The sequence below is a fragment of the Vidua macroura genome, chromosome 3 (genome assembly GCF_024509145.1).
Source record: "Vidua macroura isolate BioBank_ID:100142 chromosome 3, ASM2450914v1, whole genome shotgun sequence".
In the NCBI taxonomy this organism is placed as follows: domain Eukaryota; kingdom Metazoa; phylum Chordata; class Aves; order Passeriformes; family Viduidae; genus Vidua; species Vidua macroura.
The window spans coordinates 13,371,129-13,398,929 of record NC_071573.1 but is presented as its reverse complement, the minus strand read 5'-3'; the positions used below and the strand labels follow the sequence as shown (position 1 = coordinate 13,398,929).

Genomic DNA, 27,801 nt, shown 5'->3' with positions numbered 1-27,801 from the left:
CATGCAGTGCTTGTACGGCAGTGCCAAAAGTAACATTTTGAAAAATTACTCTTTGGTAAAACTGTCAGGCACAGAGTGTTGTGTCCAGGTACCCACCAACAGAAAACGTTGGGAAGATGTCACTGCGAGAGGTGGCCCAATGCCAAGGTCTCTATCTGGATTAACCAGAGAACTTGTAAAAAATTTAACATCAGCACAGTATTTATGGGCTTCCTAGTCAGTAATCTGCTGGACTGCCAACAGCTATTTTGAGCCCTTTCCCGTTCTGGGCAAGGCAGTTTCACTTGTATAAAACAGACGGGCAGGTGCCCTTAAATCAGTCATTAAAGGGCTCTTGGCCGTCGCTGAATGGTCCGCGCCCCGCGCAGCACCTCCGCGCCGCTGCCCCGCTCCGGCGCCGCCGCTGGGCGGGAGGAGACGCCCCTGCGCCTCGCCGGCTCTCGCAGTGTTTGCCGGTTACCTACAAATCGCAGAGCGCCGAGTCCTGAAAGCCCGAGCGCTCCTTAACAACGCGTAAATAATGGAGGACAGGCAGGATGAATGAGTGCGGCGGGCGGAGAGAGGACTGAGCCTCACTCCTGACGGATCGGGGCGCCGAAGAGGTGAGGGGCGAGAGGGTTTGGGTGAAAAATCATTAGCTTTAAAGCACACCTCGGAGCTGACCGTGCTCGGGGGACAGGGGGAAGGGGGTTGCCCACCCGAGGGCTTCACCGGGACACTATCAGGGTGTACGGAGGCCCTCCCGGACTGCCCGCAACGCCCCCACCCCCGCAAAATAGCTCAAAAAAAAAGGTGGTGGGGGGAGCCCTTTATTGTTATTGTGGTTATTCCCAGCCTCCCTGCCCGCCTCCCCGCCGGTGCTCCGCGGTGCCAGGATTTCCCTGCAGCCCTCCCTCCCCGCCCGCAGCGCCGCCGGCAGCGCCGCCTCCCCGCGGCAGCCGCTCGCCGCCCGCGGCCCCGCGCCGCGCCCCCGGCACACGGGGAGCCGCCGCCCGCGCACTGACAGACGCTCGCAGGTGCCGCGCTCGGCCCGAGTCGCGGAGGGGCGGCCTCGCTGCCCTCCCGGCTCCGCACCGGCGGGAGGGAGATAGCTCGGGAGGGAGGAGCGGCGCGGGATCAGCGGCAGCGCCGTAAGTTGGGGAGCGGGGCGCGGAGCGGGAGGGCCGCCACCGCCGGGCTGCGCGACCGGGACGCGGCACTGCCCCTCCTGACCTGCGGAGCGGCGGCGGGGCCGCAGCGCGCCCGCTCGGGGGGCTGGGAGGGAGGGTACGCATTTCAGGGTAGCCAGAGAGAGTACCCGTTAATGATCTTGTTTGGCTGCTCGGGAGGTTCATGCCCGAGCTATCGCTTAGAACGACTCGGAGTGTTTCTACATTACTGAAATTCGCCCCTGTATCGCTTTAAATTTCCATCCCAGTGTATTTTGGCATGCCTGATTTTATGCCCTTGCCTTGGAGGCAGAAGGCATACCCAGCCTACATCCCCCCCGAAACAGGCTGCGCTCCTTTTTGTGCGGTGTGTCTCCTTGCGCCGCGCCTTCCTGCGTGGGGCTGAGAGTAGCCGTGTATTGAGTGCGCTGCTCCCTGCCCGGCTGCGGCTGGACCGAGGGCAAGCACCGCTCTGGGGGCAAGTCAGTACCCGGCGTGATGCTGGTTGTCGAGCTAAGAGTTCAAGTCGGGAAGTCAAATTTGAGAATTTGAGTTGGGCTGCTGATGAAGAAATCAGGGCTGTAGATAATAGAAAGGACTTGATTTATTTTCAGTTGAAATTTAAAAGAGACCAAAATAGAGGAAGCAATTAATTTAGGACTTGCGTCACTGTAGATTGTTGCTAGGTTTTAAAAATAGGAAGAAGGCTTATTATGAAATGTTTAATGTAACAAATACGATCCTGATCTCTTACTTTCCTTTGAAAATTATCTGGGGGGAGAGGCAAGGACTCATGCATAGACCATTAATTTCACCTATATATAGGTTGTAAGGATGTAACATTGTTCAGGAAAATGTAGATGAAAAAAATCAGAAGGTTTAAGGTATGAAAATCTAAAGCTGAACAATTCTTTAGATACACACTACCAGAAATCTTGTAATCCATGTGCCATGGCTCAGATGTTTAGAGGAATGACAGAGATACCAAAAAAGGCATCATGATACTCAGCGCAATTCCAGAAGCAGAATTTTCTCGTTCCCTACAGAAAAGGAAAGCGCATTTCTGGAAGCAAGAAGTGACAGATGTGGCATCTTGGCAGCTGGCTAAACATAAAAGCATGTATCAGCAGGTGATTACTGTTGCAAGGATTTATTTTTAAAGTGTCTTGTACTGAAAGGCTTCAGCCTTTTTTAGCATTAGCAGTAAGATTTACTTGCACTCTGTGGTATGTTACAAATAATCTTTCAGCAGAAACATTCAGAAAAGCAAGAGAAAACTCCTATGTTCGAGGCACTCCTTGCTTTGAACATTTGTTTTGCATTACAGCATGCGAAGGAGAGGAACTGAGCAGGTTCTTTGGTCAGTATGATAGTACGGAAGGGAATGATTTTTCCTGGCCTCAGCATAAGTCAGCGGTATCTGGGAAGGAAACAATAGGGCTTATCTTCTCCTTAAAGGTAATCACAGTTACTGTTGTTTAGGGAGCACCTTGTACATCCACAGAAGTAAAAACCAGGCTGCAGAAACTACCTCTGCCCCTCTTCTGTGACTGGTAAAGCTAGCCTGAATCACCAGGAGGTGGCCCGGGTGAATTTTAGAAAAGAGATGGATATCACCTAAGAGGCAGCCCGGAGCCACTCTTTCCCTGAGGCAACGGCAGCGTGGGTCTGCACCATCCCTCTTTCACTGCTGTGGCTACATGTCACATTTGACTTGAAAGAGGCATCTAAAACTGTTCCAAACCACTTGTATCAGCTTTACTGTAACCAACAAAAGCCATGGTTCATGGCAGAACATGCTTTGCTCTCAGCTTTTCATAATTAGGGAGGCTGCTTTGGTTTATAGTCTTCTGACCTAGATGGCTTCTTCTAGAAGAAATTCTGGTCCTCTGCCCAAGGTTTTACAAATAGTTTGGGGGAGAAAAGGGAACTTGCATTAAAAAAAAAAAATCTTTCTGCTATGCAGAATTTGCCATCAGGTTCTCCTTTACTTCTTGCCAGTGAGACCATGTGTGTCCCAGGGGCTCAGCAATGCTCTCTGACCAATTCTTCCTCCTCTTCATCATCCTAGTTAACAGAATTGCTGTGGATCAGGTCACCTGATGCCTGTTTGGCTTTTCATAATGATGTAAACCACTACAGGCTTTCACTCTCCTGCATGCAAATTTTACTTTTTGGAAACAAAATAATAAAACCATCACTTCTTTTTTCTTTTTTTCTCTTATGATCATATCAGAGTAAATATATTTTCTCAAGAGCTGAACCATCTCATGGAGAACTCTCCTTCCCCCAGTGGTAAAACTGAACTAATTGGGTGGTCTGTACTTAAAAGCCGCAGTATTTCCATGAGTGCAGTGCTTACAGAGAAGGCAGTTGGCTGAAGGTGTTGTTTGTTTGTTTGTGTGATAGCAAGGTGAATTTCCCTAATAACCTGAAATCTGAACTTAAACGAGGATGTGGGAAGAATTGTGTTCGGCTGTTGGGTAGAGGGCTGTTTTAAATGATTTCCTCTCTCTAAGAAGCAGACGGGTTACTAGGCAGTGAAAGCGCCTCGGGGGTGCTAGAGGATGTATCTGGGTGGAGCAGTGAGAGCAGAGTCCTGGCTCTTCTGCCGAGTTCAGTACATCCTGTGTGAAGTGTGAAGCAGGATGGCAGAATAAGGTGCAACTACTCATGAGCTCAAGTAAAGCTCATGCTAAAGAAGAGACATACTTCTAGTGCTGTGTTAAAATAAGAAAGATTTCTGGTTGACACATTCATGCAGATAAGCATTACTTACAATATTTTACAATGTTCTGTATTTACACTCATAATTAACATTCCTAATGTTATTGAGCAACGATGTTGATCCAGCATGGTGACTGCTGGGAAGGTGAGTCTGATGGGAGCAGCTGGAACTGGCTGACAAGACTAACTTCCTCATAGTTCAAGGGTTAAATCAAGACCCAGTCAAGCCTCAGGAAGCACGCTGCCAAGATAAAATGGGATGATTACAAGAGGACAGAGTTGGCCAGGGTGACAAGATGTATTTATACCCTTACTTAATTTCATTGATATTTGTGGAATAAATACTCAAGTATAGACACAAATATTTGTCTTATGGTTTTACCACTAGTCAAGTCTACAAGAGCACAGTTAGTCAATAATCTTTGTAACTGTGAGATTTTTCTTTTGAGAGGCTAGTGAACTGCTGAATCTATTTTGCTCCTTTTTGTGTTGTGCTTCTGTTTTTTAAAGAAGAAAGGTAGGCCATTTGCAGGCCATTTACAGGCCGAGCCTACAGACAAGTAGCACTTTTAGTGCCTAAAACTCTGAAAATGTGAGAGTCGTTTTTGAATGCTAATACTAAATTGTATCGTCATGATCTTAGTACTTTTAATGCAAGACCATTTTACTGAAATGTATATTTAGCACAAGTAATTTGAATTACAGTTATTCTTATCTTTGAAATTAGCGAATGTTGCAATACTCTTAAAACTTGATGACCTAGTATCTCATGAATGCCAGGGAGCCACATTAAGGGTTTCAGCCCCCACTGTGTGTGGTAAAGCAACAACATACAACTTAACTATGTAAATGTTGTGTTCATGCTGTTTTTACTTGCACGGAATAATAGAGAAAAGCTCACCAAATCTGATACACTGCTTTGATTTCTATCATAAAGGTCAACGGGGAACATGTTAGATAAGAAATTAAATGGACTGATACTGCGAGTTTTTGTGCTGGGTCTCATTCTGAACGAGCTAAGTGAACTTTTCTGTGATTACATGTAAACAGCAGCTGACCTTCTGTAGAGATACAAGAGCTGATGACAAGCTGAGACTGGGTATGACTTGCTTAATCAGGTCTGCAAGCTTCTTTAGGTGCATTTACATGGCAATTAATTTTTTTCAGTCATCTGTAAGAACTTTCTAAAAATAAATACTACTTCATATCTTTGCTTGGAAGATCTAAAATGTAGGGCTTGGCGTATTTTTTTTCCATCCCTTTGAAATACCAGGTGTTTCAAGTCCATTTCTCACTATTTTGCAATAGAAACTTTATATGTAGCTGAGGATTTGTGTTGTGCCTTAAACAAAGGAAACAGGTGTTGAGTCTTCATTCCAAAGTGGGATTTTTTTTCTTTATGAATATTAGGCACTATCATAAAAATAGTAAATAAAAGCAAATGGTTAGTCTGAAGTTTCCTTCCCCCCCCCCCCCCCCCCCCCCGAAGAAATAGGTACAGTATAACATTCAAGTCAAGCAAACCCAAAACCATAAAGCCTGTTGTTCTGGCAAAAGCAAGTAGCCATAAGTTGGCAAAAGCCTGTAGAAAATGGTGATATATATATAAAAGTGCATTAAGGTCGTGTTATTTTTCATAGCCCCCTTGCCTTATGTAGTATGTGGAGTGAATTAGGTGAGCAAAAAGAGGATCTGTTAGAAATTCTGAGCTAAAGCTGAAGCCCCTGCTCTGTCATAGTTGTTTTGGGTGGTGCAGATGATGAAGGAATCAAATAATGATTCCACAAATAATGTAAACTTGGGATTTTCTAACTTTGTGTTCTTTGAGCTTGTAACCTTAGTGCTCTACATATGATATTTCTAATTATGGGGTTTATAATTTTCAGTGATACTCTGCAAGGAAGATCAAAGGTGCTTTGCTGCTACCAGTCAGCATCTCTGAAGCCTTTCTGCAAAGAGGTTGTGAAATCCGCTCCTTAGCCAGCAGAGCTCTCAGTCACCATCTTCATCAGGAGAAATCCTAATCCCTGTAAGAGCACGAATAATAAATCTTAATGAAGGAGAGGCTAATGGATCTTTTTGCTTTGATAAATACTTTCTCTGTTTCTCCTCTTCGAGTAAAATTCTTTAAGCTCTTTATAAGAAGGTAGTATTCTCAAACTGTAGGTCACTTGCTGTGTAGTAGACAGAGTTTTTTGTGGGGGTATTTTTTTTAGTACTTGAGTGATGCACTAGTACCAAGTGATGTACAGGAGTATAATGCCGGTGTTGTTGGGGGACTATCGCTCCATATTTATATTCTTGCACTTTATTTTTCTCATATTTCCTTTATATTTCCAAGAAATATATGACGGCACTTATGGACTCTTCTCATTCAGAAAGCTTTTAAATTCTACCAAAAAAATCAATATTTCAGTAATTTCAAACCTTAAAAATCATTTATGACATCAGAACAATTTTTAAAATGTTCTTTGTTCTAATGCTTCCTAAATCTAACCTTTTAAATTTTATCCATCAAGATATTTTGATCAGAAATAAGTTCCATTCTTTATTCTTTCTTATGTGTATTTCCAGTCCTACCTAAGTAAAGCCTGAATTGTGTATGTTTACTTACATTTTTTTCATGAAGGTCTACATATTTTTTAGAAATCTCTAACTTTACTTTTTCACCTCAGTTACTATGGTTCAGTGCATATTTTGATTTAGTTAAATTCTGTTTATTTGTGAGATTGGGTAAATTAGATCTGAAACTGAAGCACAGATTAGTTCAAGATGCAGTGCAGTTTTGGTGAATATCCAAGGTGAATGTTTTGGTTTGTGTTTTCTTTCCCCTTTGCTGTGCTGAAGATGCACACCATAAATATCTTGTCCTCATTGTGACAGGATCTTTTTAAGGCACACTTGCCACTGCTTTTAATGAAATTCTACAGGGGAATGGCCATCAATATAATTTTTTTTTGTATTTATTTTTGGATTATTTTCTAAACTGTCTTTTGGGAACTAAAGCATCATTTCAGTTTGGTTAAAATTTGTTTCCAGAGGATGGTTAGATCAGTATTCTCATGTTCAGATTTCAAATGATAGCCTAATCAGTTGAAATTTTATGAGGTCCATGTCATTTGAAGCATTAATGTGACTCATTGGTTCTTTGAGAGTAAATGTTTCTGTAACCACAAAGAATAAAAACAAAAGCATCCTTGAAACCGGAAGTTGCACATGCCGCAGTGAGGGTGAAGAGAAAAGAAGATGCAGGTTCTGCCTTTTGTTATGACATGTAAAGGCCAGCCATGCCATTTCTCCTCAGCACTGTGGTCCTTCCAAAGGCACTTTTCTTTTGCTTTTCCATTATTTGACTCTATTCATCTGGAGGATGGTTTGTGGCTATGTAGTCTTTGGCATTTCCCTTTTAAGGATACATTGCTCCTACAAATACTTAGGGATTAGCCCAATTTAAGGAAGGCTTGAACACTAGGAGAACTACACTGTGAATGAAAGAGGGACAAGGAAGGAGTAGTGCCCTTAATTGTCCTGCATGTCAGATGCAGCTCACGTTTCTGCTCCAGATGCCATAGACTACTGCTCTTGAACAAGTTTAGGCTGGTTCTTTGCTTGCTCATGGCTCCTGTAGCAGGTAACCTTGGAATAATAACCATGGTTCATAAGAGGGTAAAATGTAATGCATCTGGGGGTCTCTTCTGTTTGAAAACCAGATGGGAATACAGAAGTAAAGAATGGAGTAGCAGGTCCATGCATAGGTTGCATATATGGCATACAGGATTATACTTTGCTTCAGTCCAGAGTTGGAGTGGAAGGGTGAAATAGGAGGAAGGTGATGTTCACAGCAGCTACAATTCTGTTGGTATTTCTTGCCCCAAAAGACACAACAGCTGAAGAACTGTCTTCTGTGAGATTTAATTGCTTTCATTTTATGTGTGTGTAATTCTTAATATACTAGATACCTGGCTTGTGGTTAGGGGTGTGATGCTGCAGTAATACAAATTTGTAGTAATTCACTGCTCAGTTTGGTCATCCTGCCTAGAAGGCAGGGGTAGCATCTAGTCAGTTTGATGAAAAACTTAAATGCAAAGATTTGCTTATTGCTGTTACCATTTCTGCTTAACTTGTTTCTTATTAGTCACATGCAAAATAATCAGTGGCACACAGAAGTCTTCAAGACTGAATAGAGAATCTGTTGTTAGGAACAAAGATAGTGGACTGAGCAGACCAGTAATTTGTATGGCTGCTGCTCTGTTTTGCATGTCCCTCCCCACTTGCTTGCTATGATTTTAGTGGAAAGAGAGGCTGTATTTCTTCTGGTTTTCTCTTTGTGTATCTTCAGGCAGTATGAATACCTATCTCAGCCTCTGGAGTCTTTCAGATAAAATCCCCTGAGGTCAACAGCAAGGACAACAAAGTAATCCATTTGATAGCAGTGGACTGTAGAGCTCTCTTAAAAATGCATACTTCTCGTCCCAAAGAAAAAAAGTTACAATAGCAAGAATCTGAGAAGGTTATTAATCTGTAGGTTCCTAAATAATTTGTGAGGACAAAAATAAAACCTGCCTATCTAAATGGAAGTCCTGAACAATCATGTAATTTATGCTGCGGACGTTTTTCACATTTCTGTCTGAGAATTAATTTCACTGTTAGTTGCAGTAGTTATTTTGCCTTGACAGTACAACCATGCCTCTACCTTGGCAGAGAAATAAAAATTGTAAATAAGGTATTTTGAGGCATGGTATAACATTTTGATTACTGGGAGATGCTCTGACAGCTGTATAGGAGGAAATAACGGAAATGTTATCTAATGAAGCAACAACACAGAAGTTGGAAACTTTTTGACATTGCATTTGGTATGAACAGTATATCCATTCAAGTGTAAATCTTTAAGTGTATCCAAGTAATCTCTGAAAATACAGATATATAATCTGCATGTAACTGAAAAATCTGCAAGGAAAGAAGCAGGCTTCAATGGCCAAATGAACAATCTAAATATACAAATTATTCCTGTTGCTAAATTCCAGCCAATTTTCCTGCATCAAGCCTGTGTAAATGTCTTTGTTCCTTGCATCTGTGAATAAACTTTAATCCCTTACCCACATCTAGTGTCTTCCATCTCCTAGTTCTACATGCCTGCTTCATATGCAGAGGTTCCAGCACTGATCTGAATTTGGGTTGATGGTTATCTGATTCTAGGTGTTAGACTCCAAAGCTACTGAATCTTATAAAAAATTATACACTTTAACGCCTTGACATTGCCTATCCTGGTAATTCAGAATGACAGGAAAAGGCACATTTAAAAGTACAGAAGTGCCAGAACCTCTTAGCAGTATTGTGGATTTTGATGGTTTGCGTATCTGTAGGAGTAAAGGACATTATGGTACAGCTGCGGAGTAGAATTAGATAATTTTGTTTTATCTCATTAGAGAAACAGTTTAAAAACTTTGGTTAAAATTCTCCCACCTCCTTCTAGTCCTCCCAATAAACAAACACATACAGATGGCTGCAGAAGAGGATAGAAAATGTTGAATGGCGGTGTCAGATACTGACAAACAACTCTGAAAATAAGCCTTAAAATGGAAGCTTTCAAGACAGCTGAAGTGTAGGTGGATGTGTTAAAAAGGCATCATCTGAGAAATTGTGTGCATTCTTTCTGTAATAAAAGTGGTATCTGCAGAAGTAGGAGCAGCTGTCTATGTATACATATAAGGTCCATGACTGAAATGGTACCAGATGATTTTTCAGGTGTTCTGATTCAGTGTGTTCTTTCAATCCATCTGCTGAGGTAGTTGGTGGTAGTTACTGGGCTTTCCAAATCCCAAAGTTTTTGGGATAAGTATCCTGAAAGTACAAATATGGTCCCAAAGTCAAGTTTTGCAGTAGTAACAATATATAGGAGATGTGACTTGAAAAGAAGCTACAGTTGTATTTTCAAATTCAAGAACTGTGTGATCCTTTTTTTCCCTAGTAAAAGTGAATGAAGCCGCGTATAATTTTTTTTTAATTGTGCTTTTCTTCAAAATTTAGTCTCTGTAGCTGGACATGGATTTCACTTGGTCATGGATCTTAGATACCCCCTTTTGGACAGTTGTACTTTAAAACTTGGAGTTTTTCTTGCTTGTTTTGAAGAGGCTAAGTTGCTGTGAAATGGGTGCCCTTCTGCTTGCAGAGTGTTCAGGGAGGAACAGCTTTTAAAGCTTCCAGATCTCAAACTGTTAATGGTGATTTGACAGGACAGAATTTATTTGGTTCTCCATGTAGGATTTCAAGTAGTGTCCAGCACATAGATCTACTTATTTTTTTTCTTTCTGTTTTGTGCTGAAAGATGAGAACTTTCTAAACACAACAGTTTTGATAACTTACAGGAGATTTGTCCTTTCAACCTTCATAATCATCTTGATGGTCAAAGAAACACAATCTGTGGATGGAAAGGCTCTAAAAATGTAGTGTGGCTTTACTGAGATAAAAATACTTTTCCAAATACTTCTTAAGAGAAATGTCATGAATTTAGGGGAAAATACTGTTCATATCTTGAATGATAAAAGTCAGACCAGACCACTGGGAACTTGTCTTATGACAAGTTGTAGGCCTTTTCTGAATTGTTACCCAGTTTTTTGTCTGTATGACTCCTGGCTCAGCCTGAATTGTTTGAATTAGATAATAGTATTTTCCTAAAAAAACAAACAAAAAAATTAACAAAGATTGAAATATCAGAGAAATCTACCTTAAGCCTGAGTAAATTGATCTTGCTGTTCCAAAAATGTCTGTTTTCCTTTGTACTTGCTTTGACTAGCTTCAGTCTAGCAAACTGAAGCTAGATAGTTGGACTTCATGATCTTAAAGGTCTTTTCCAACTTTAATGTTTCTATGCTTCTATGAAATGTAAGTGATAATGTTAGTCTTGTGGCTCTGCTGGAACTTTTTTTTGTTTTATGATATCCTCTTGGATTTGTGGCTACAGGAACTGGACATGATGATGGCCAAATACAGAATTACTAGCCCTCTTCTTTCAGTGCCCTCTCATGCAACAGGGAATTGCACTACCCTCTTATGACTAGAATTCAAGAGGATGAAGTTCAGCCTGGTTAACTCTTCTGACCTCTTACTTCTGTTTTTGAGCACAACCTTCCTTCCTGAAACTGTGGCCTTTGTGATTTAGTCTTCCATTTTAATCTTGAGTACATGACTTGGGCTGCTGTTAAAACTCAAGTGGCTTGCTGGTGTTCAGGTACCAGCTTGAGGTGGTTTAACCTGACAGGTCACTGAACACAATACAGCTGTGCTTGCTCACTCCTTCCTCACCCAGTGGGATATGGCGGGGGGTGGGGGGGGGGGGGGAAGGTAAAATTAATAGATTGAGATAAAGACAGCTTAATGGGACAGAAGAGGAAGGGATAATCATAAAATAATTAGAATGTACAAAACAAGGGGTGCACAGTGCAATTGCTCACCACCTGCTGACCAATGCCCAGCCAATTCCTGAGCGGTGGCCCATGGCCACTTTTCCCCCTAGTTTGTATACTGACCCTGATACCATATGCTGTGGGACATCCCTTTGGACAGTGGGGATCAGCTGTCCTGGCCATGTCACCTCTCTTCTTGTGCTCCTCAGCCTACTCACTGATAGGGTGAGAAGCTGAAGAATCTTTGCCTTAATGTAAACACTGCTTAGCAACATCTAAAACATCAGTGTGTTATCAACATTATTCTCACCCTAAATCTGAAATACAGCACAACACTGTACCAACTACCAGGATAAAACTTTATCCCAGCTGAAATCAGGACATAGTTCATCAAGGTCACTCTTACCTATCCCTCAATTTCATTATCTAACCCTTGATTCTAAGTCTTCCAGTGCAGATCAACTTAAGGTAGTTCTCAAACTGAAATGGATCAATTGAAGGCAAAGAGTTTAAAGAGCACTCATTGGTAATGCAGGCTGCATGTCCTGTTGAGCAGAAAATTCATACAACTCCACATGTCCATAGGAAAAAAAATACAACCTTTCTTTGTATCATTAGTCTGACTTGGGAGTGGCACTCCCTTTTAGGGCCTGCAAATGGAGAGCAACTCCTATGAAATCAGGTGTGTTAAGCTGCTGTGGAAGAGCTCATAATTGATCTGAGATCCCGTGACAGGAAAAAAAAAAGAATATTTGTGGTTTTCAGTGGATGTATTGGGCTGAAAGAAGACCTGTATATATTGCAAGTTGTCCTTCCATTGCTGATGTACCAGTTTTGTACCTTGTAATCTATTTAGTAAAGCAAGAGTTTTGATTCTGATCTGGTTTGCAGTATAGCCTCTAATAATTATACCAATTCAATTACTGTTGAAAGAGAAAAGATGTAAACTAGCGACTCAAAAAGTTATCTTAGTTGTTTTTAAAGCTATTAGCAAAGTGTTTGACCCAGGAGAAAATGGCTATTTCCAGGTACATAGGAAATTACAGAATTTCAGTGAGAAGCTCAAGAAGAATATTTTAGTGTCTGATAAAACAAGTAAAAAAATGTTCTATATCTTCTGCATAAGAAAGGTAACTAGCAAGAGGTATTAAGGGAGTTTTATTATTTATTAACCTTAACCTTAATCAAGTTCTAAAACAGCACTCAGTTTGTCTGTTGGGTAATAAGTCACTAGGAACGCAATAGTCCAAATGCAAGAGTCTGCGGATTTTTCAGGTATTCAAATTTTTTTGTTTTTGAAGTTTGAGATTTTGCTTTAAGATGCAATGCTCTTTCAGCCTCTTGGCACCCTGAGTGAAATTGCCTGCCTTGTTTCAGACAGTTTGAAACACTCACTTTGGGAGGTGTGAACTCAATCAGGGCCATTAATCTGGGAACCTGGTGACTATAAAAAATTAACTGTTTTCCTGCAGGCTGCTAATGTGTTGTACTTGGAGAGTTTTAGTTTACTGACTAGGTGCAGATTTTTTTTTCATTGTTGTTTGTGCCTTTTTCCTTTTCCCATGCTAAATTGTCTCTTCCCATTTTTGTCCTCTCAAGTGAATGGGTTATAGTCTTTCCAGGAATAGCAGAAGTTTAACAGCAGTATCCATGGCTGGATTTTTGTTTAAGATATATATTTAATTTGAATTATTGTAGGATGAACCCTATTTAGTCCTGTGTTCTGAGGGAACAAACAAAACATCAACAAAATCCCATTTTACTCAAGGATGTGGTTTACTTTAGGAAGCCTATGGCTATAGCAATAGGGGTGTTGCTGAACTACTTTTTACATTGGCCTTAGTAGCTGTTGGTGAACTATTTAATACTTTCCTCCAGTAAGGATTTCCTTGGGCTCCAAGGAAGAAGCCCAGGTATGCTGCCCACTGCTTCTGCAGCCAGAAGGAGCATACCTCTGGTGCATCCAGGTTAGCAGACATGTACAGAGGGAAAGAAGGAATGCCACTTGGGTGATACTTTCCTTTTAGAAGTTACTGTACATGTCTTTTGCTGGGACTGTTTCAGAGTCTTTTGGTTATGGTATTTCTCTTCCTTCCCACAGAGTCTGTGGAACAGGCCCTACATTATCCAGTCATTTTTTCTGGTCCAGTACTGAAGCAGCAGCACTGAGATGTTGATGCCCTACTTGGATGCAAGTTCCCTCTTAAACTTCTTGAGCATACGGTCTCTGCTGTTGTGTAATTCAGGGAATTATAGTTTGTTCCTTGCCTGTGTTTCCACAGATGCTATCTCTCTTAAAAAAAACATATGGACAGGAGGAGAGGCCCACACTGTGCCTTAAATTAATCCTAATGTATTGTTAGAGTATTATATGTTGTGGGGTTTTTTTGCTGGATATGGTTTGGATTTGTGCTCAGGACAAGGAAATTGAGTTTCTCTTCCTTTGCCGACAATAAGAAAATCAGGAATACCTGTCCACTTACTTAGGTGGGTTGGTTTCTGACCATCTTTAGATTGCTTTTATTTTCTGAGTTGGTGTTGTTTCTTTTGGTGTTGTTGTGTTTTATTTTGCTTGATTTCCCTTCTCCCCCAGCAGAAGTTTTTTTCAGCACTGTAGCTGTGTGCCCTGGACTCTAAAACATGTCATCTTTTCTTAAATTTTTGAAGGATAGTAAACCACATATAGTGCTCCTCCCATGGCTTGAATTTTGACTCCCTGGAGCTTGCAAGAAGCATTAGAAATTTGCTTTAAATAGCCTGCAGTAAAGGTAACATTTCATCTTACCTACTTGTTAGAGGATTAAGTAAATAAATATGCCCTTTACATGGGAAAGTAGGTCCCAGAATCATGTTCGTTTATTTTTCTGCCTACACACCACTGCTTTCCATACCAGTTGTATAAATTGGTACATGAAGGACTTGCAGCATGTGGTAACAGCTCATTCTTGGTCAATACCAAGGTGCATCCATGCCCAAAGGGATTGCTGCAACCTCATTTCAACTGCTGAAGTTGTATGAACAAGATGAACAGAGCTTTAACAGTCCAGCAGCAAGTGTCACAATGCAATATAAAGCCTTGGTATATGTGTGTGTGCTCTGTTTCAGAACCAGCTACTCTCAAGTAATTACTGCAACCTAGATAAAGTATAGGCTCAGTACACTTAGCTGGTATTGGTTTAGTCAGACCTAAACTTGACTTTTGCCTTGTGTAACGCTTTGCTTCTCCCACCTGTCGTCCCCCGGTACTCTGTTTAATTTGAGGAGCAAAAGGTTGAGATTACTAAACCGTGAGCTGAGGCATTACTAGAAAGACAGTTGCTAAATTTGGGTTGAATTTGGCTGTTAGACCTGGTGTAGGTCTCTTCAGTATCAGAGTGGAATGCCACAGTTGATCAGTCTTAACTCTATGGACAGTGGTTTTGACAATGGATTATGTGTGTAATGGTCAACTTCAGAATCTCTCTCCTCTTTGATCTCCCTTGTTGGAAGTACCATAAGGAACACAGTAACTGGTGCTGAGGAGCATGTTTAGCACGTACTTGACATTTGTAAAGGAGTGAAAGGGACCTGCAAATGTGGGCTCCTAGCTCTGCTTCTGAGGTAGGAGGGAGGGAAAGGAGTTGTCTCGTTGACTTGATGATCTTAAAGGTCTTTTCCAACCTGAATGATTCTATGATTCTATCTGGCCTGTGAGGGCTGCAGAGAGGTGCAGTTGGGTGTTGGCATCTGTTACCTAATGTCTAGCCTAGTTTCAGTTGAAATATCTGATTAATTTTGGGGTTTTCATTAATGTGGGTTTTGGAACAAATTAAATGTGACCGAGGTCCCAGCAAGGTTCTGAAATCTGTTTTCTGCTGAAGAAATCCTTATACAAATGAACAGCAATTTGCATCATTAAGCACACGCTTCACTCAGGATGATCAACAGGACGGAACACAGAGACAGAAATTGCCTCATGCAGTGCTTTTCTTATAAGATGGGAGACATTTAACCCCAATTCGTGCTTTGTCCCATTTGTGTGTTCTTTTACAGCCTTTTTGGGGAGGTGGTAGTTGTTTTAACGGCAGTCTGAGTTCGGTGTGATCCTCTCCAAAAGGTCCTTGCATCTTGCCTTTCTTTAGATACTAACTAGCAACTAGACATTCCCCTCCCTCTCGTTAGGCATCCTCCCAAGGATTTACAGTGTTTTAAAGGTGTGTGAGGGGGTTGGTTCGGGTAGGAGAAATAAAAGTTGTGACTTGTTTCTCGCAAGTTGATTGCGAGGCAAGTTGTTTATGTTGATGTTACGCCACTGTGTTTGTCAGTGTCGATTTATGTCAGGCTTTAAATAGGATGCTCTGCAATGAGTTTGTTTTCTGGTAATTTGTAATCCTTTCAGGCCGGCTAACATTAACGAGCGGCAGCATTGCTGTGGCTGGCTTTCTTTTGATCATGCACAGCCCTAGTCAGGAAATGGGTGAGGAGCATGACTCATGATTACATTACCCTAATGTGACTGCCCATTAGAAGTTTTCTTTTTGTCGCCAATATGCCTTCCCTTGACACTACTTCTGAAAACAAAACTTCCATTTTGGAGCACTTTGAAATATTGACCTTTGAACAGAGAGATTTATGTTCTCTTGCGGTCTCAAGGCAAAGCTCTAAGCAGGAGCCTCTGCAGAGAGCTGAGAGAAAACGAAGGTCTGCAAAATGCTTTTCCAGAAGTTTGTAAAGACAGACAGGACTTGACTTGCAGTACACTGGGTCTGCTTGGCTTCACTGGATACAACATGCTTCCCTGACCCATTTACTTGTCCTCTCATGTTGCCTGCACATGAAAGCTCGAAGCCCAGTCTATACAAGGACTGTCATCTCATTCAACATTTGGCTTAAGCTTTGTCTTCGATCCGTACTTATCTTTTGAAATATGGCTACAATAATGGAAAGATAGGTGCTGAGTGCTGGCTGATGTAAACCCTGAGTGTTGAGAAGATGGCTTTAGTGGGATTTGAGACAACAATATTTTGGACAGTTTAATTAAATACATGGGATTTAGAGTTTGAAAGAAATACCAGCTGCTAATCAGTAAACTAGCTTTAGCACCGAATTGCCACTGTGCACTCTGAATATTCAGACAGCACACCTCTTTACAAGTGCTGAGTATATGAATTTCTTTCAAATTAGCCTCATTTGCTCTGACAGGTTTTAAGGGCAGTATGTGAAATATGACTATTGGCATAAAGAGTGAATTCACCCTGATATTACTTGATATATTCCAGAAAAAAAGAAGTCTGATCAGTTCACTACAAGCAACTCAAGGTATGAGAACCAAATGTCTTGGGAGGAAGTGGGGATCCCTGCACTGCTGTCCAGAGTGGTGCATCCCTGTCAGCTGGGGCATGTTGCAGGTGTCACTGACATGCTGCAGAGCAGCACCAGCATATGACATGTCTTCCAGTTGTCACTTATTCTTCCAGATTCTTACCTCTGCTCAAATGGTGCCTTCAAATAGTGGAGTTGTTTTGTTAGAAGTAGAGTATAAACTCACCGTGAAGATGTTATTTCTGGGTTTTCCCTTTGTTTCATGTAAGGGTGATAAACCAGCTACTTTAGCTGTACTAACAATACCCTTGAAACTGAACATAGATAACAAAATTTTAGAAGCCCTATTTACTCTGTGATTTCAGCCCGATTTTTTAAAGAGGGCATGAGTTGGACGAAAAAGTAACTCAGTGAAGATTTTTTTTAATCTGTTGAAGCGTTTCCTTTCTTCTATCCACCCCAATGCCATCAACTTTGCTCTCATCTTGATGACCATTCAACTCTCTGAAGGAGGCAGAACTGCAACAGAGCACAAGATTCATCCTTCTTCTATGTAATAAAAAAATAAGTCCTGTGCAACTTTAGATTTTTCTGTAGCTGTATATCTCTACCTCATTGTTAGTCTTTGCTTAGCCCAGAGAGGGCTCTCTGGCTTTCAAGTTTGTTTTAAAACTAGTTTATCAGCCACTTAAAGATGGTCAATACTTATTTAAACACTCTGAAAAATGAATAATAGAACTGGTGATTGTGATATGCCTATGTCACTTGTGTGTTTCAAGGAGATGATAAGGAGTATTTGACTTAGAGATGAAGCATATTTGAGAATTGGAGGTCAGGAGTTCAGGGTAGGGGTTTTTTTTCTTGAAACCTTGCAGGATCCTCATATTTTAGATTGCCTTTTGTCAGTAGCTAGCAATTACGGAAATTTTAAACTAAGGGTCTTTTCCAAAAATAGTATGAATATATAAAGTTAGAAAAAACTTAATTTCAGTATGACAGCAGTCTTGGGAACCCTAAGGCAGAAACAACTGGAGATACAAAGCCATTTTTGCATCAGGAGTGCATAAAGTCTGGATGTAACTCCATGGACATTTTTCCTTGCGGAAGAGATGGTTAAGGATTGCGTGGCCCTTCTCCCACAACTCCTTGCTTTCTAAGAGTGGTGTCTCAAGAGATAGTTTAGCTATTGAAAGGACTTTTTACAGCAGAAAGTAGCAGTCTTATGCCAAGCCTTGTGATTTTAGACCCCTTTCCTAGTTAGTTTTCACCTTGTGTGCTGAACTGGCCTGTAAGGGGTCAAGTGTGTGCACACAGTAGGGGGGAAGGAGAGAATGCCTTTCTGACAGCAAGTTATATTGGGCTTGAACTCTCTTGAAGCACTGCCGTCGGGCAGCTGCAGCTGTTACTAAGCCTGTCCTGTAAACTGAGTCAGTGGAGAGAACTGCGGCTGTGACCAGTTTGAAGTGCGACTTGTAGGTCTGTCTGCCTGTGAAGGGTACAAGGAACTGCAGTGCAGAACGAGGAACCAGCAATGATGAGTGAGGAATCCAAGGTGGGAACGTTTTAATCCGGCTTTGAGAGCAGAGTTGGGCTGAGGAACTACACCCTCTGTGTCAAAAGAGAAAGCCATCTATGCTAACCTGCTCAGAATCACAAAGGGTGTGGAGTGTGGATTCCTAATCCATTTACACTGATCTGAGTGCTGGCTGACATCACAGGGGACAGTTGAGATTTCAACCAGGGCAATTTGCCAGGCTTTTAGGTGGCACATTGGCTCAGGTTGTAGGGGTTATTTTTTTGTCCCATTTCCTGTTTTTCCCTATGACTGAAGGGAACCAATGGACAAGTTTTTAAGCCTGTCCATCTTGTGGCTTATGGGTTTATGGTACCCAGCTATTTGCTCATCTGGTGTGTGACTTTGTAGGAGGAGACGTGTGACTGTGCTTCAGCGTGCAGTCTGCTTGACGTAGCATAACCTCACCCACAACCTCACCATGGCTGGCTGCATTAGTGCTTGTACTGACATGCACCTCTGCCTAGATCTGCACGGGCTTGTGCTCATCCAGTTTTTGGAAGCCAATGAACTATATGGTATTAAATGTATGTATGAATGTACTAGCCAACAAAGCTAAGGAGAAAGTAGTAAAGAGGGACCTATTTCAGTCCATGAAGCTGAACATGAATACAGTGAGCCCATTAAATCCCTGTCTCTGGAGGAGAAAAGAAAATAAGGTTTTTATTGTTCTAGAAAAGATGCTAACTTTTCAAAGCTGAAAGCAAGCTGTGATTCAACCTGCTGAAAGGTAAAAAAAATTGCTTGATAAAAAAGAGCTATTTAAAATAGTCTAATGAGTGGTCATAAGCACAGTTGCAAAAACAGACTGTGTAAGGCATTTATTTATTGCATCACAACCAGATTTTAAAAATGTTAGTCCTCTACAGTGTTAACAAAGCATATATTAAAAACATTTAGAATCTCAGAGTAAATGACAAAAATAAGTCAGCATCAAAGGGATTTATTTCTACTCATACAGTGCAGAGATCTATTTATACAGTATGGGTTGCCTAGTATTTTTATGAGCATCTTGCAAATAAGTACAAAATTGTTGTAGTACAAGTTTGGAGGTGATGGGTATTGGTGAAGAAGTGTATTGGTGAAGGAGATAGAGAAAGCTCAACTGATTTATGGATTCACAGCTTGAGCACATTAAAATAAAATGTTTCTCTCTCTTTCTAAAGTATGGCATTGCTTTTTATCCTAGAGAATGTAAATCCAGTTTATTTACTGGAGAATGATAACTTGGAGTGCTTTTTCGTCCCATTCCCCCCCCCCCACCCCAAGGAAAGGAGTAGAGTCTTACTGGACAAACAGTGTAATATGAGCACTGCCACTGTGCTCTGGCACAGTTTTGGCTGTGCTGCCAAAATTCATTGATTAAATTAATATGTTTGTATATTGATCCTAAAAAAAAATAAAATGGAGATGCCTACTCTGAACCAATAAAAAGCAAGGATAAAAAATTCTACTTTTTCCAGTATAGTTTATTCTGCTTGGAGAACTGGTTTTTGTTATGCCAGCACAAGAATTCTTAAATGGTTTGTAATATAATTCTACCCAGTAAATACAGGAAAATTCCTGTTGTAAGAGGGTGAGAATAAGAGCAGAAGTATGATCTCGTTTATAAACAAGGCAGTGGTGATGGAAAGAAAGAAGTGATTTTTATCTTCATATATGCTGTTGGGATTGCAATATTGTCGCTAATTCTGATCTGCTTGGAAAACAATGTTGAAAAATTGGAGGTGGCTCAAAAGAGAGAGGGGGAGAGACCCCAGAAGGCTTAAAATTATTCCCCCATTATTGCCACATGAGGAATTTCGCCTGTTCACTTTGTTCAAAAAGGATGACCGAGAAACAACTTGGTTAGTGTTCAAGTACCTTAACAAGGATGAAGGTTTCTGGTTGATAAAGGGCATTTGTAATCTCAGACTGGTAAAGAACAAAATAATAACTGGAGACTGAGGCCATTTCCTCAAATTAGACCTTTTTTTTTTTTTCTTCCGCCCAAATCAAGTTTACTCTTCTTAGTTTCTTTTTCTTGCAAGCTAAAATAAAAACTCTTAAATAGATTAATTACTTCATTCATTTACATATAATATATGAGTACTTTAATGGTTTAAAATTAGTTGAAAGTGTTTCCTGGTTTGGTTAACATTATTTACACAAGGTCGATCTGTTTGAAAGAGTGCTAAGCAGGGTGGCAAGAGTTAAATGAGTCAATAATTAAAAATCAAGAACTTGTTTTTCCTTTGTTTGTGAACCTAGGTTTTAGGGAGGGGGGGAAAACAGGAGGGTGCTGGAGAAATGGAAGATACCTGGAGAGAAAGATGCTGTATGCAGCCTGTCCCTGTCTGTGCTTACACTTAGTGGCAGTTGACCCTTCTTCAAGTGGACTCACAGCTGGTGTACTATTTGTCTTTGGTTTATGTGGAAAAATTTGTTTTATAACAAGGGAAGTAAAAATATATCCTTATGTGATTTTTTAAAAATTTTTTTCCACAGCTAGAATAGATAAAATAATTTATTATATTAATCAGGACACAGATTGGAACAGGGAACACTTTAGGTTCATATTCTCTGGTAACTGACCTCTGTGAAGTAAATTAATTCATGTAGTCTGCATGTATGGGGAATTTTAAGAGAAGGGTGGACAAACACCTTCACAGATAGCACATGGCATCTCTGTCTTCAGGGCAATGCAGAAATGAATCAACTGCAGCATAGAGTTGGGTCCTCTCTTGACCTGTGCTTCTGTAGCTGTGGGAATTATTTGGGATTTTTTTTTTCTTCATTTTCTAAATAATGTACGTGATAACACAGTGAAATAGGTAAGACTTGATCCAGGCGAGTCAGCTGACTGCAGTTGAGAAAATTAGTTAAACTGAAGTGCATTTAGCCTGATTGTTTTTATAAAGTAATTAAATCCATAGCTTTAATCAGGAAGGTGCCAATGCTTTGATGAAAGGAGAAGCAAAGGAGACAAGGACTTCTAACCTGATCAAGGGAAGTTGACCTTAAGACAGATGAATTCAAAGGCTGTGCCTCTTATAAAAAATGTAAATTTAGATAAACAGTCTGGAGGGAGAAGTGTTAGCACTTGATATGGTTTAAGCTATTTAGAAGGTAGTGGCTTTATAAGTGGAGAGCTGGTGGCCTGGTCTAGAAGTGGATAGACTTGTGGCCTCTTGTATTCAGAGCTTGGTGGTTGATAAGGACACCTGAGTCTCCAGAAACACAAGAGGTAAGCTCTGTGGTGCATCATCTCATGGTTTTCTTGTATCTGAGGACTTAGTTAACTGAGGATGTGTTTCATTAGCATTCAGGAACTGTAACTGCATGACTTCAGGCCCATGTTATAAAAGCAGTAAAAATGTGTTTTACACTTGATGCTGTTTCAGACATAGTGAAAGTAACAGCATTGACCAGGATGTTCTTAAGAGTTTGTACTGCTGAAAGCTACTGATAGCTAAAACCTAAAATGAAGCCCTAAAGTCTAATTCTTCTATGCTTGCAGATAATTCATCATGTAGAAAAGTTGCAGCTGCTTGTTGCGTAGTTTGTGTCTGTCTTTTGCTATATTACTGTGCTTTCATTTGGATATTGAGATAATGTACAGACTCAGTTTTCTCTTACTGACTTGCTCCACAAGGTAATTCAATTATATTTTAAATTATGCTTTGGAAAGGCCTTTCTCTGAGTTTCATGTGCTTCTAGTCAGTGGTATGTAAGGCAGAGCCTTTGCAAGGGATTGCCCTGTAGAAAGCCTGTAGGATTCCCAGCATACACAGTTGCTTCTGGCTCTGCTCTGTGAAAATGTGGTTTCTTTCTCTAATTTCTTTGCTAAAGGATCTAGGTCTCTTGGGATGCATGCACAAATAAAAGGTTGCACCTTGACCCTTATTTGTCTCTGGCTTTTCAAGCTTAGCTGTTGAGATATTTGCTGATAGTCTGTCTTTCTAAAATGGACCGTGGAATAAGCTAAGGCATCCATGGAAAACTTTGAGCTGTGTGGAAGGTGATGATTGCAGAGTGGATAGAAGGCGGATTGAGAAGCACCTCTAAAAATATTAGTCTTTGTTACCAAGCAAAATACTTATACGAGAGTGTAAAGTGATAGGAATGAAAATGAGCAAGCACTACAGCCAGACTAAAAGTTTAATTTTCACTGGGCTGAAATTCCTCTGGTTTGGCTCATACTTGGACCTTGTTAGGACAGGGGGTATCTTTTAAACTGGAATGAAAACCCTTTCATGTTGTTTTTCTCTTAAATTAAGGTCTTCCACTGTAGGCTGGCAGTCCAGGATTGCAGACTTCTGGTTTTCTGGTAATTTGTCATTCAGCTTTCCAATTTAGCTATACAATCACTTAGTTACTGAGCTGAAGTTAGTCAAAAAAGAGACTCTTTTAGCAGTAAGATCTAAAAAAGGTCTCATTTTAAGACAAGGAGAAATTTATTGTGTAGCCTGATATCAAAACTGCATTGTGTTGTGTCCCTTCTCTTAGCCCATGTGCACTTGAGATTCCATTAAATCTTGTTGAGTGCAGGAAGTGTGTTAAGGTGCTAAGATTCTTGTGAAAATTTTGTGGACTAATTTTTTTTTTTTGTCTTCTAGGATTTGAGCTGGAAGCTTAGTCTTGTTAGGTTTTTCTTCATTTGCCAAAGTTTGATTTATATTTTTTTTTTTTTACTAAAATAACTATCTATCTATCTATCTGTGTGTGTATATATATATATGCTATATGTTAACTGTTTATATGGGTTCTTCTTTATTTAATTGTAAATTAAGTATGAATAAAAATAGTATTGTAGACTTAGTGAATATTTCCAGATTTATTTGTTTGAAGTAGCTAAAAATCTGTGCTCCTTTAGGCAGTAGTTGACAAAGACAATAGGTATGCAGAAACAAAATTGCTCTGAAGCTTTGTTATGTTGTACATGGAAGGCCTGTCCATTGAGAAGGGAGCCCTTTTATTTAAAAGGTGTAGTTTGCAGATTTCCAATACTGTGGGTATTGAAATATGCAGTAAGAGTAGCCTTTGTTTTCAGCAGAGAAAATGGTGCTTGCACTAAGCATGTAATTGTGAAATTTCTTCCCTTCAAATGTAAAGCCTCTTGCACTGGCCAAATGGAAGACAAGGCCTTCACAATTAAAGGGACTGCTGTATAGAGAGGGTTTATAATTCTTGATAGTGGAGTCTCTTGCAGCATCATCTCAGGTAGTGTGGTTTTACACTGCCCCTTACTGGGGCTCTCTAGTAGTGCAAGAACTAAAGGAGATTTGAATATCCAAAAGTTTGTGCTGCTTTCAGAGTTTTTGTATTTTTTTCCCCCTGAGCTATGAGCTAAATAAAATACAGTACTTTTCTTGTATGTCAAAATGGCCGATTTATACTAGGAGTTATTTTCTTTTTAGTATTTCCTGATGTTCAGATGTTTCATTGTGTCCTTCAGGTTTTTTTTAAACCTCCCTGTGGAGTTTGTTGATACTGGGTTTTGATACAGATCCTAAGTGGTGGAAGCCATGAAAGCTTTGAATGAACTACCATTTGTCTTTCATTTTTAAACTAGTGACCAACAGGCATGTCTTTGGACCACATTGTCATTGCATTGTCATTGATTCGAATTAAAAGACCTTATAGAATGAGAGATTAAAATCAGAGATAATTTGGCCTGTTATTTCTAGGAAGTGAGATAGAGCTGAGTCCACAAGATAACTGTAAAGCCACCTCACCATTCATCTCTGTTTGCTAATAGTCTTCTCTGTAGAGTTGAGGTCATTTTGTTTAGTTAAATGGGTTTGCTTGGGCAGAGTGATAAAATGGGGAAAGCAATGCAGTGAATTTTAGACTTTAAAACTGCAAGGTTGATTTGTCTAATCAGTTCTGTTCCCATTGCAGATGGCACACATAGAGATCTTATTTAGGAGTTACTTTTGTATCTTGCAGTACTGTTATGGAGTAATGTGAATCTCCTAGTATATTGTAGATCCTAATGAATTCTGTTGTGTATAAGGGAGCTTTGAAGTGCTTTTAATTGATTGATGCAATCAATTGTATTTTCAAAATTGATCTTAAAAGTATAAAATGCCCTCATAAATTATTGAAGTTATTTTGTATTTTAACTTTAAGCTGTTTACATCTGACATGTTTTGTAGGGGAGCGCTCTTCAACATTATCAAAGTACAGTAGATACCTGGTGGGAATCAAAAAAACAAAGCACTGACCTGGCTAGACTCCCAGCTCCCCTTGTGATGCAGAGTTAAGTACCCAACTGTAGGAATTAATTACTGTGGTTAAAGGATCTGTTAAAATGCTTAAATGCTTCTTGACAACTTGGGTGTGTAGCCATTCAGTGCTAAGTTTTAAACCTGGTGATTCTTGTACTGGGCTTAATTTGGTGAAGGAAAAACCTAGCCAGGGCATGAGTAAAAGGCAGCAAAAGTAGCCCTTGTTACAGCCAGCTTTCTTCCTCTTATGGTAGAGAATAGTCTTGCTGTGTAAAAGCTGTAATCTCCTTTGTAGAGTGGAGGGGGTGATGGACAAAGGGTGACAGATTTGCAGATGAGTACTCTGAGGAGAGGGGGTGATCTGTGGTGCATGAAGAATGTTCAGAAATGTCCACGAGGAAAAAATGCATTAATTCTGACAGTGTCCAAGGGTTAGGAACTGGCACTATAAGGAAGAAATATACCATTAAAGTATTAAAAAAGAGTGTTTTTCAATACCTTGTTGACTTAATAGTCTGTTAGACCTTGTTAGCTCTATCAGGCCTTTCAAAGACCACACCCTAGTAGGACAACATGGTTTGCAAAGACTGTTAAAACTGGTTGCACTCTAAATCACTGCAGGCCTCGTGGTCTGCATAATTTGTGAGCTAGTCTATAACTAATTGCTATGAAGAATTCATGTAGCCTAAAGAATATAGCCACAAGAATCAATCTCCTCTAAAGCATGTGCGTTTGGATGTTCCTAACAAAATGTAAAGATGTGGAACAGCTCTTTTTTCTAGTTCCTAAAACTATCTGTTTAAATGGGCACAATTACTGGAAATGTTATTGGTTACAGTTTGTGAGTGTTCAGCACTAATTGGAAGTATCTGAAAGCTAATCTGATTACCCAGTTATCTAAATCAAGGGAGTGTACTCCATATCCAAAATGGTTTTCTAAATGACTCTGTCAGTCTTCCTGGATCTACCAAAAACTTAGTGTTGTTGAATGTTATAAATGTGCTTCTGCATGTGCTCTTAAAGGTCAGCATTTTGGATGCCACGATAAGGAGAAGAAAGTTTGAGATAGTGATAGTTGTCAAATGAATTGTGCTCAGCAACTGTGTCTAAAAAGTCTGACTTCAAAAAAAGCTATGGAGTCAGAGAAAGGTTAGGTAGCCCTTGTTAATTTGAACTCTTTTATCCTGCCAAATGAAGGGAAGCAACATCATTAAGCTAATCTGCAGGCTGGAACTGTCAGTACCATTACTAATTTTGGGGTTTGGTAAAAAACAAGACTGAATGAACCATGAAAAATAAGTTAATGATAACCTGATTTTGTATCCCATGCAGGTTTTCTCAAGCTGAGGAAGTAGCAGGGCATTTGGTTGGTACCTGACGCCAAAACGTGTGCTCTACCTTGAGAAGAGCTGATGTGGGAGACATTTACCTTCACATACTCCACAGTTCTCTGTATCAGAAGAATAAGACTTGGTGTGCAAGAGTGGTTCAAGATGATGATGTAAAATTGCTAACACTGAAGGTCTTCTGAGAAGAACTGGCTTTGTAAGAGGCTTCTCCTTCCCTAACATTTTTTTTTTTTTAACTACTTCTCTCAGAAACTACAAGCAAGATGCCAGCCAAGACACCTATCTACTTGAAAGCTGCTAACAATAAGAAAGGGAAGAAATTCAAACTAAGGGATATTTTATCTCCTGATATGATCAGTCCTCCACTTGGAGATTTTCGTCACACCATACACATTGGAAAAGAAGGACAGCATGATGTTTTCGGAGACATCTCATTTTTGCAAGGCAACTATGAGCTGTTGCCTGGAAATGAAGGTGAAACCAGAGTTAGCCAGTCTGGTATCCACAATGAATTCTTAAGGGCAAACAGCACTTCTGAATCCATGTTTACAGAAACTCCATCACCAGTGCTCAAAAATGCTATTTCCCTTCCTGCCATTGGGGGTTCTCAAGCCCTTACATTGCCTTTATTGTCACCGGTGACATTTAATTCAAAGCAAGAATCCATCAGGTCATCCAGAAATCCTAGGCTTAGCTGTGAGCCAGTAATAGAAGAAAAACTGCAGGAGAAAGGTAAAGAGATGGAGGATGAAGAAACATACAAAGATGACATATGGGAGCAAAATGGTTCTTCTTCACATTTTACTAACGGTAGTGACAGTCACTCATCCAGCTTTTCTGAACGATGCACTGATTGGCAAACAGTTGATTTACTGGATGACAGTCAGCTTTCATGTGAACTAACCAAGACAAAGTCAGAAGAATCCCTTTCAGATCTTGCAGGCTCTCTTCTCTCATTACAACTTGACTTGGGGCCCTCACTTTTGGATGAGGTCCTCAATGTAATGGACAAGAATAAATCTTAGAACTGGTACTGCCTCGCTTCTTTATAAGTGATTCACTTAAAAACAAACAAAAGACCACAGTTCAAAAGCAGATGCTTAAAAGTCAGCTGTATTTGCAATTGTATGATGAGTTTTCTAAAAATATTCTTAAAATACTATTTTTTTACCTATTGTTTTTCATGATTTTTATTACACTAAATTCTCATATCAGGAAGGTAAACTTTACTAATCAGTTTCAGCAAATATAAAATGTTTCTAAGTACCAGTATTAATGATCAGAAACTTAAGAAACAGCGTTTGAGGATGATACTGACTGTGACATTTGCTTAGTTCACTTCTACAGGCTTCTGAATATGTGAGAATCTCTTAATGTCAGAAAGGAGACTGATACCAATTATTCGCTTTTATAAATTATTACAATATCACTTTATGTGTAGGCCTCTTTCTAGAACCTTGTGTTTGAGGGTTTTATAGTGTTTTTCTTCATTTTCCATAGTACCATTTCTGTTATAAATTCACCATAACTACTTTCTTGGTCTTATACTACCACTCTGAATTTAAATGTGAACAGTTTGAAGGCTTTTTCAGCTTGAATAACCTGGTCCAGAGTCTCAGCTGCTTTAAATGAGTATGCACAAATTTACACATGTTGAGACTTGGGCCTGACATTGTATATGAAATGTTGTATTGTAAACAGGTGACACATGCAAGATATTATGGTTAAATTATTTTAAAAGTTGAAATATATTTTCTGTGTGCATATTGGCTTTTTACTGCCTACACATACGGTATCTCATCAAAATACTTGCTTGGCATTATTGGTGCTCTTCTGAAAATTGTATATTTGTGTGTTTGAAGAGAAATATGTAGTAAAAGTCCTTGCTTTTTTCTTCATTTATTTCCACAACATGCTTAAACTTGCAACTGGTTATTTTACTTTTTGAAGAAGGCACTGGTTATTCACAATGCTAGTGATGTGTGCAGCAACAGCCAATGTTTGCGAAATGTGGATCCTTCAATACAGTACCTACATGGATTGCATAAATACCTTGTGCAATACAATAAAAACCCCTTTAAATCGCTA

At 40.0% G+C, this 27,801-nt stretch overlaps 1 protein-coding gene across 3 annotated transcripts; it reads left to right on the top strand.

Moving 5' to 3' along the window:
* The first annotated feature begins 549 nt into the window (after positions 1–549).
* Positions 550–27,801, top strand: CDC42EP3 (CDC42 effector protein 3). 3 transcript variants are annotated; one of them, XM_053973028.1, is made up of 3 exons: positions 967–1,130; positions 5,762–5,904; positions 25,697–27,801. In XM_053973028.1, exon 3 carries the CDS (start codon positions 25,977–25,979, stop codon positions 26,736–26,738), a length of 762 nt encoding a protein of 253 aa, XP_053829003.1. In that variant the 5' UTR covers positions 967–1,130; positions 5,762–5,904; positions 25,697–25,976; the 3' UTR covers positions 26,739–27,801. The 3 variants fall into 3 exon arrangements, with proteins under 3 accessions (XP_053829004.1, XP_053829003.1, XP_053829002.1); XM_053973029.1 differs by lacking the exons at positions 967–1,130; positions 5,762–5,904 and adding an exon at positions 550–602; XM_053973027.1 differs by lacking the exon at positions 5,762–5,904.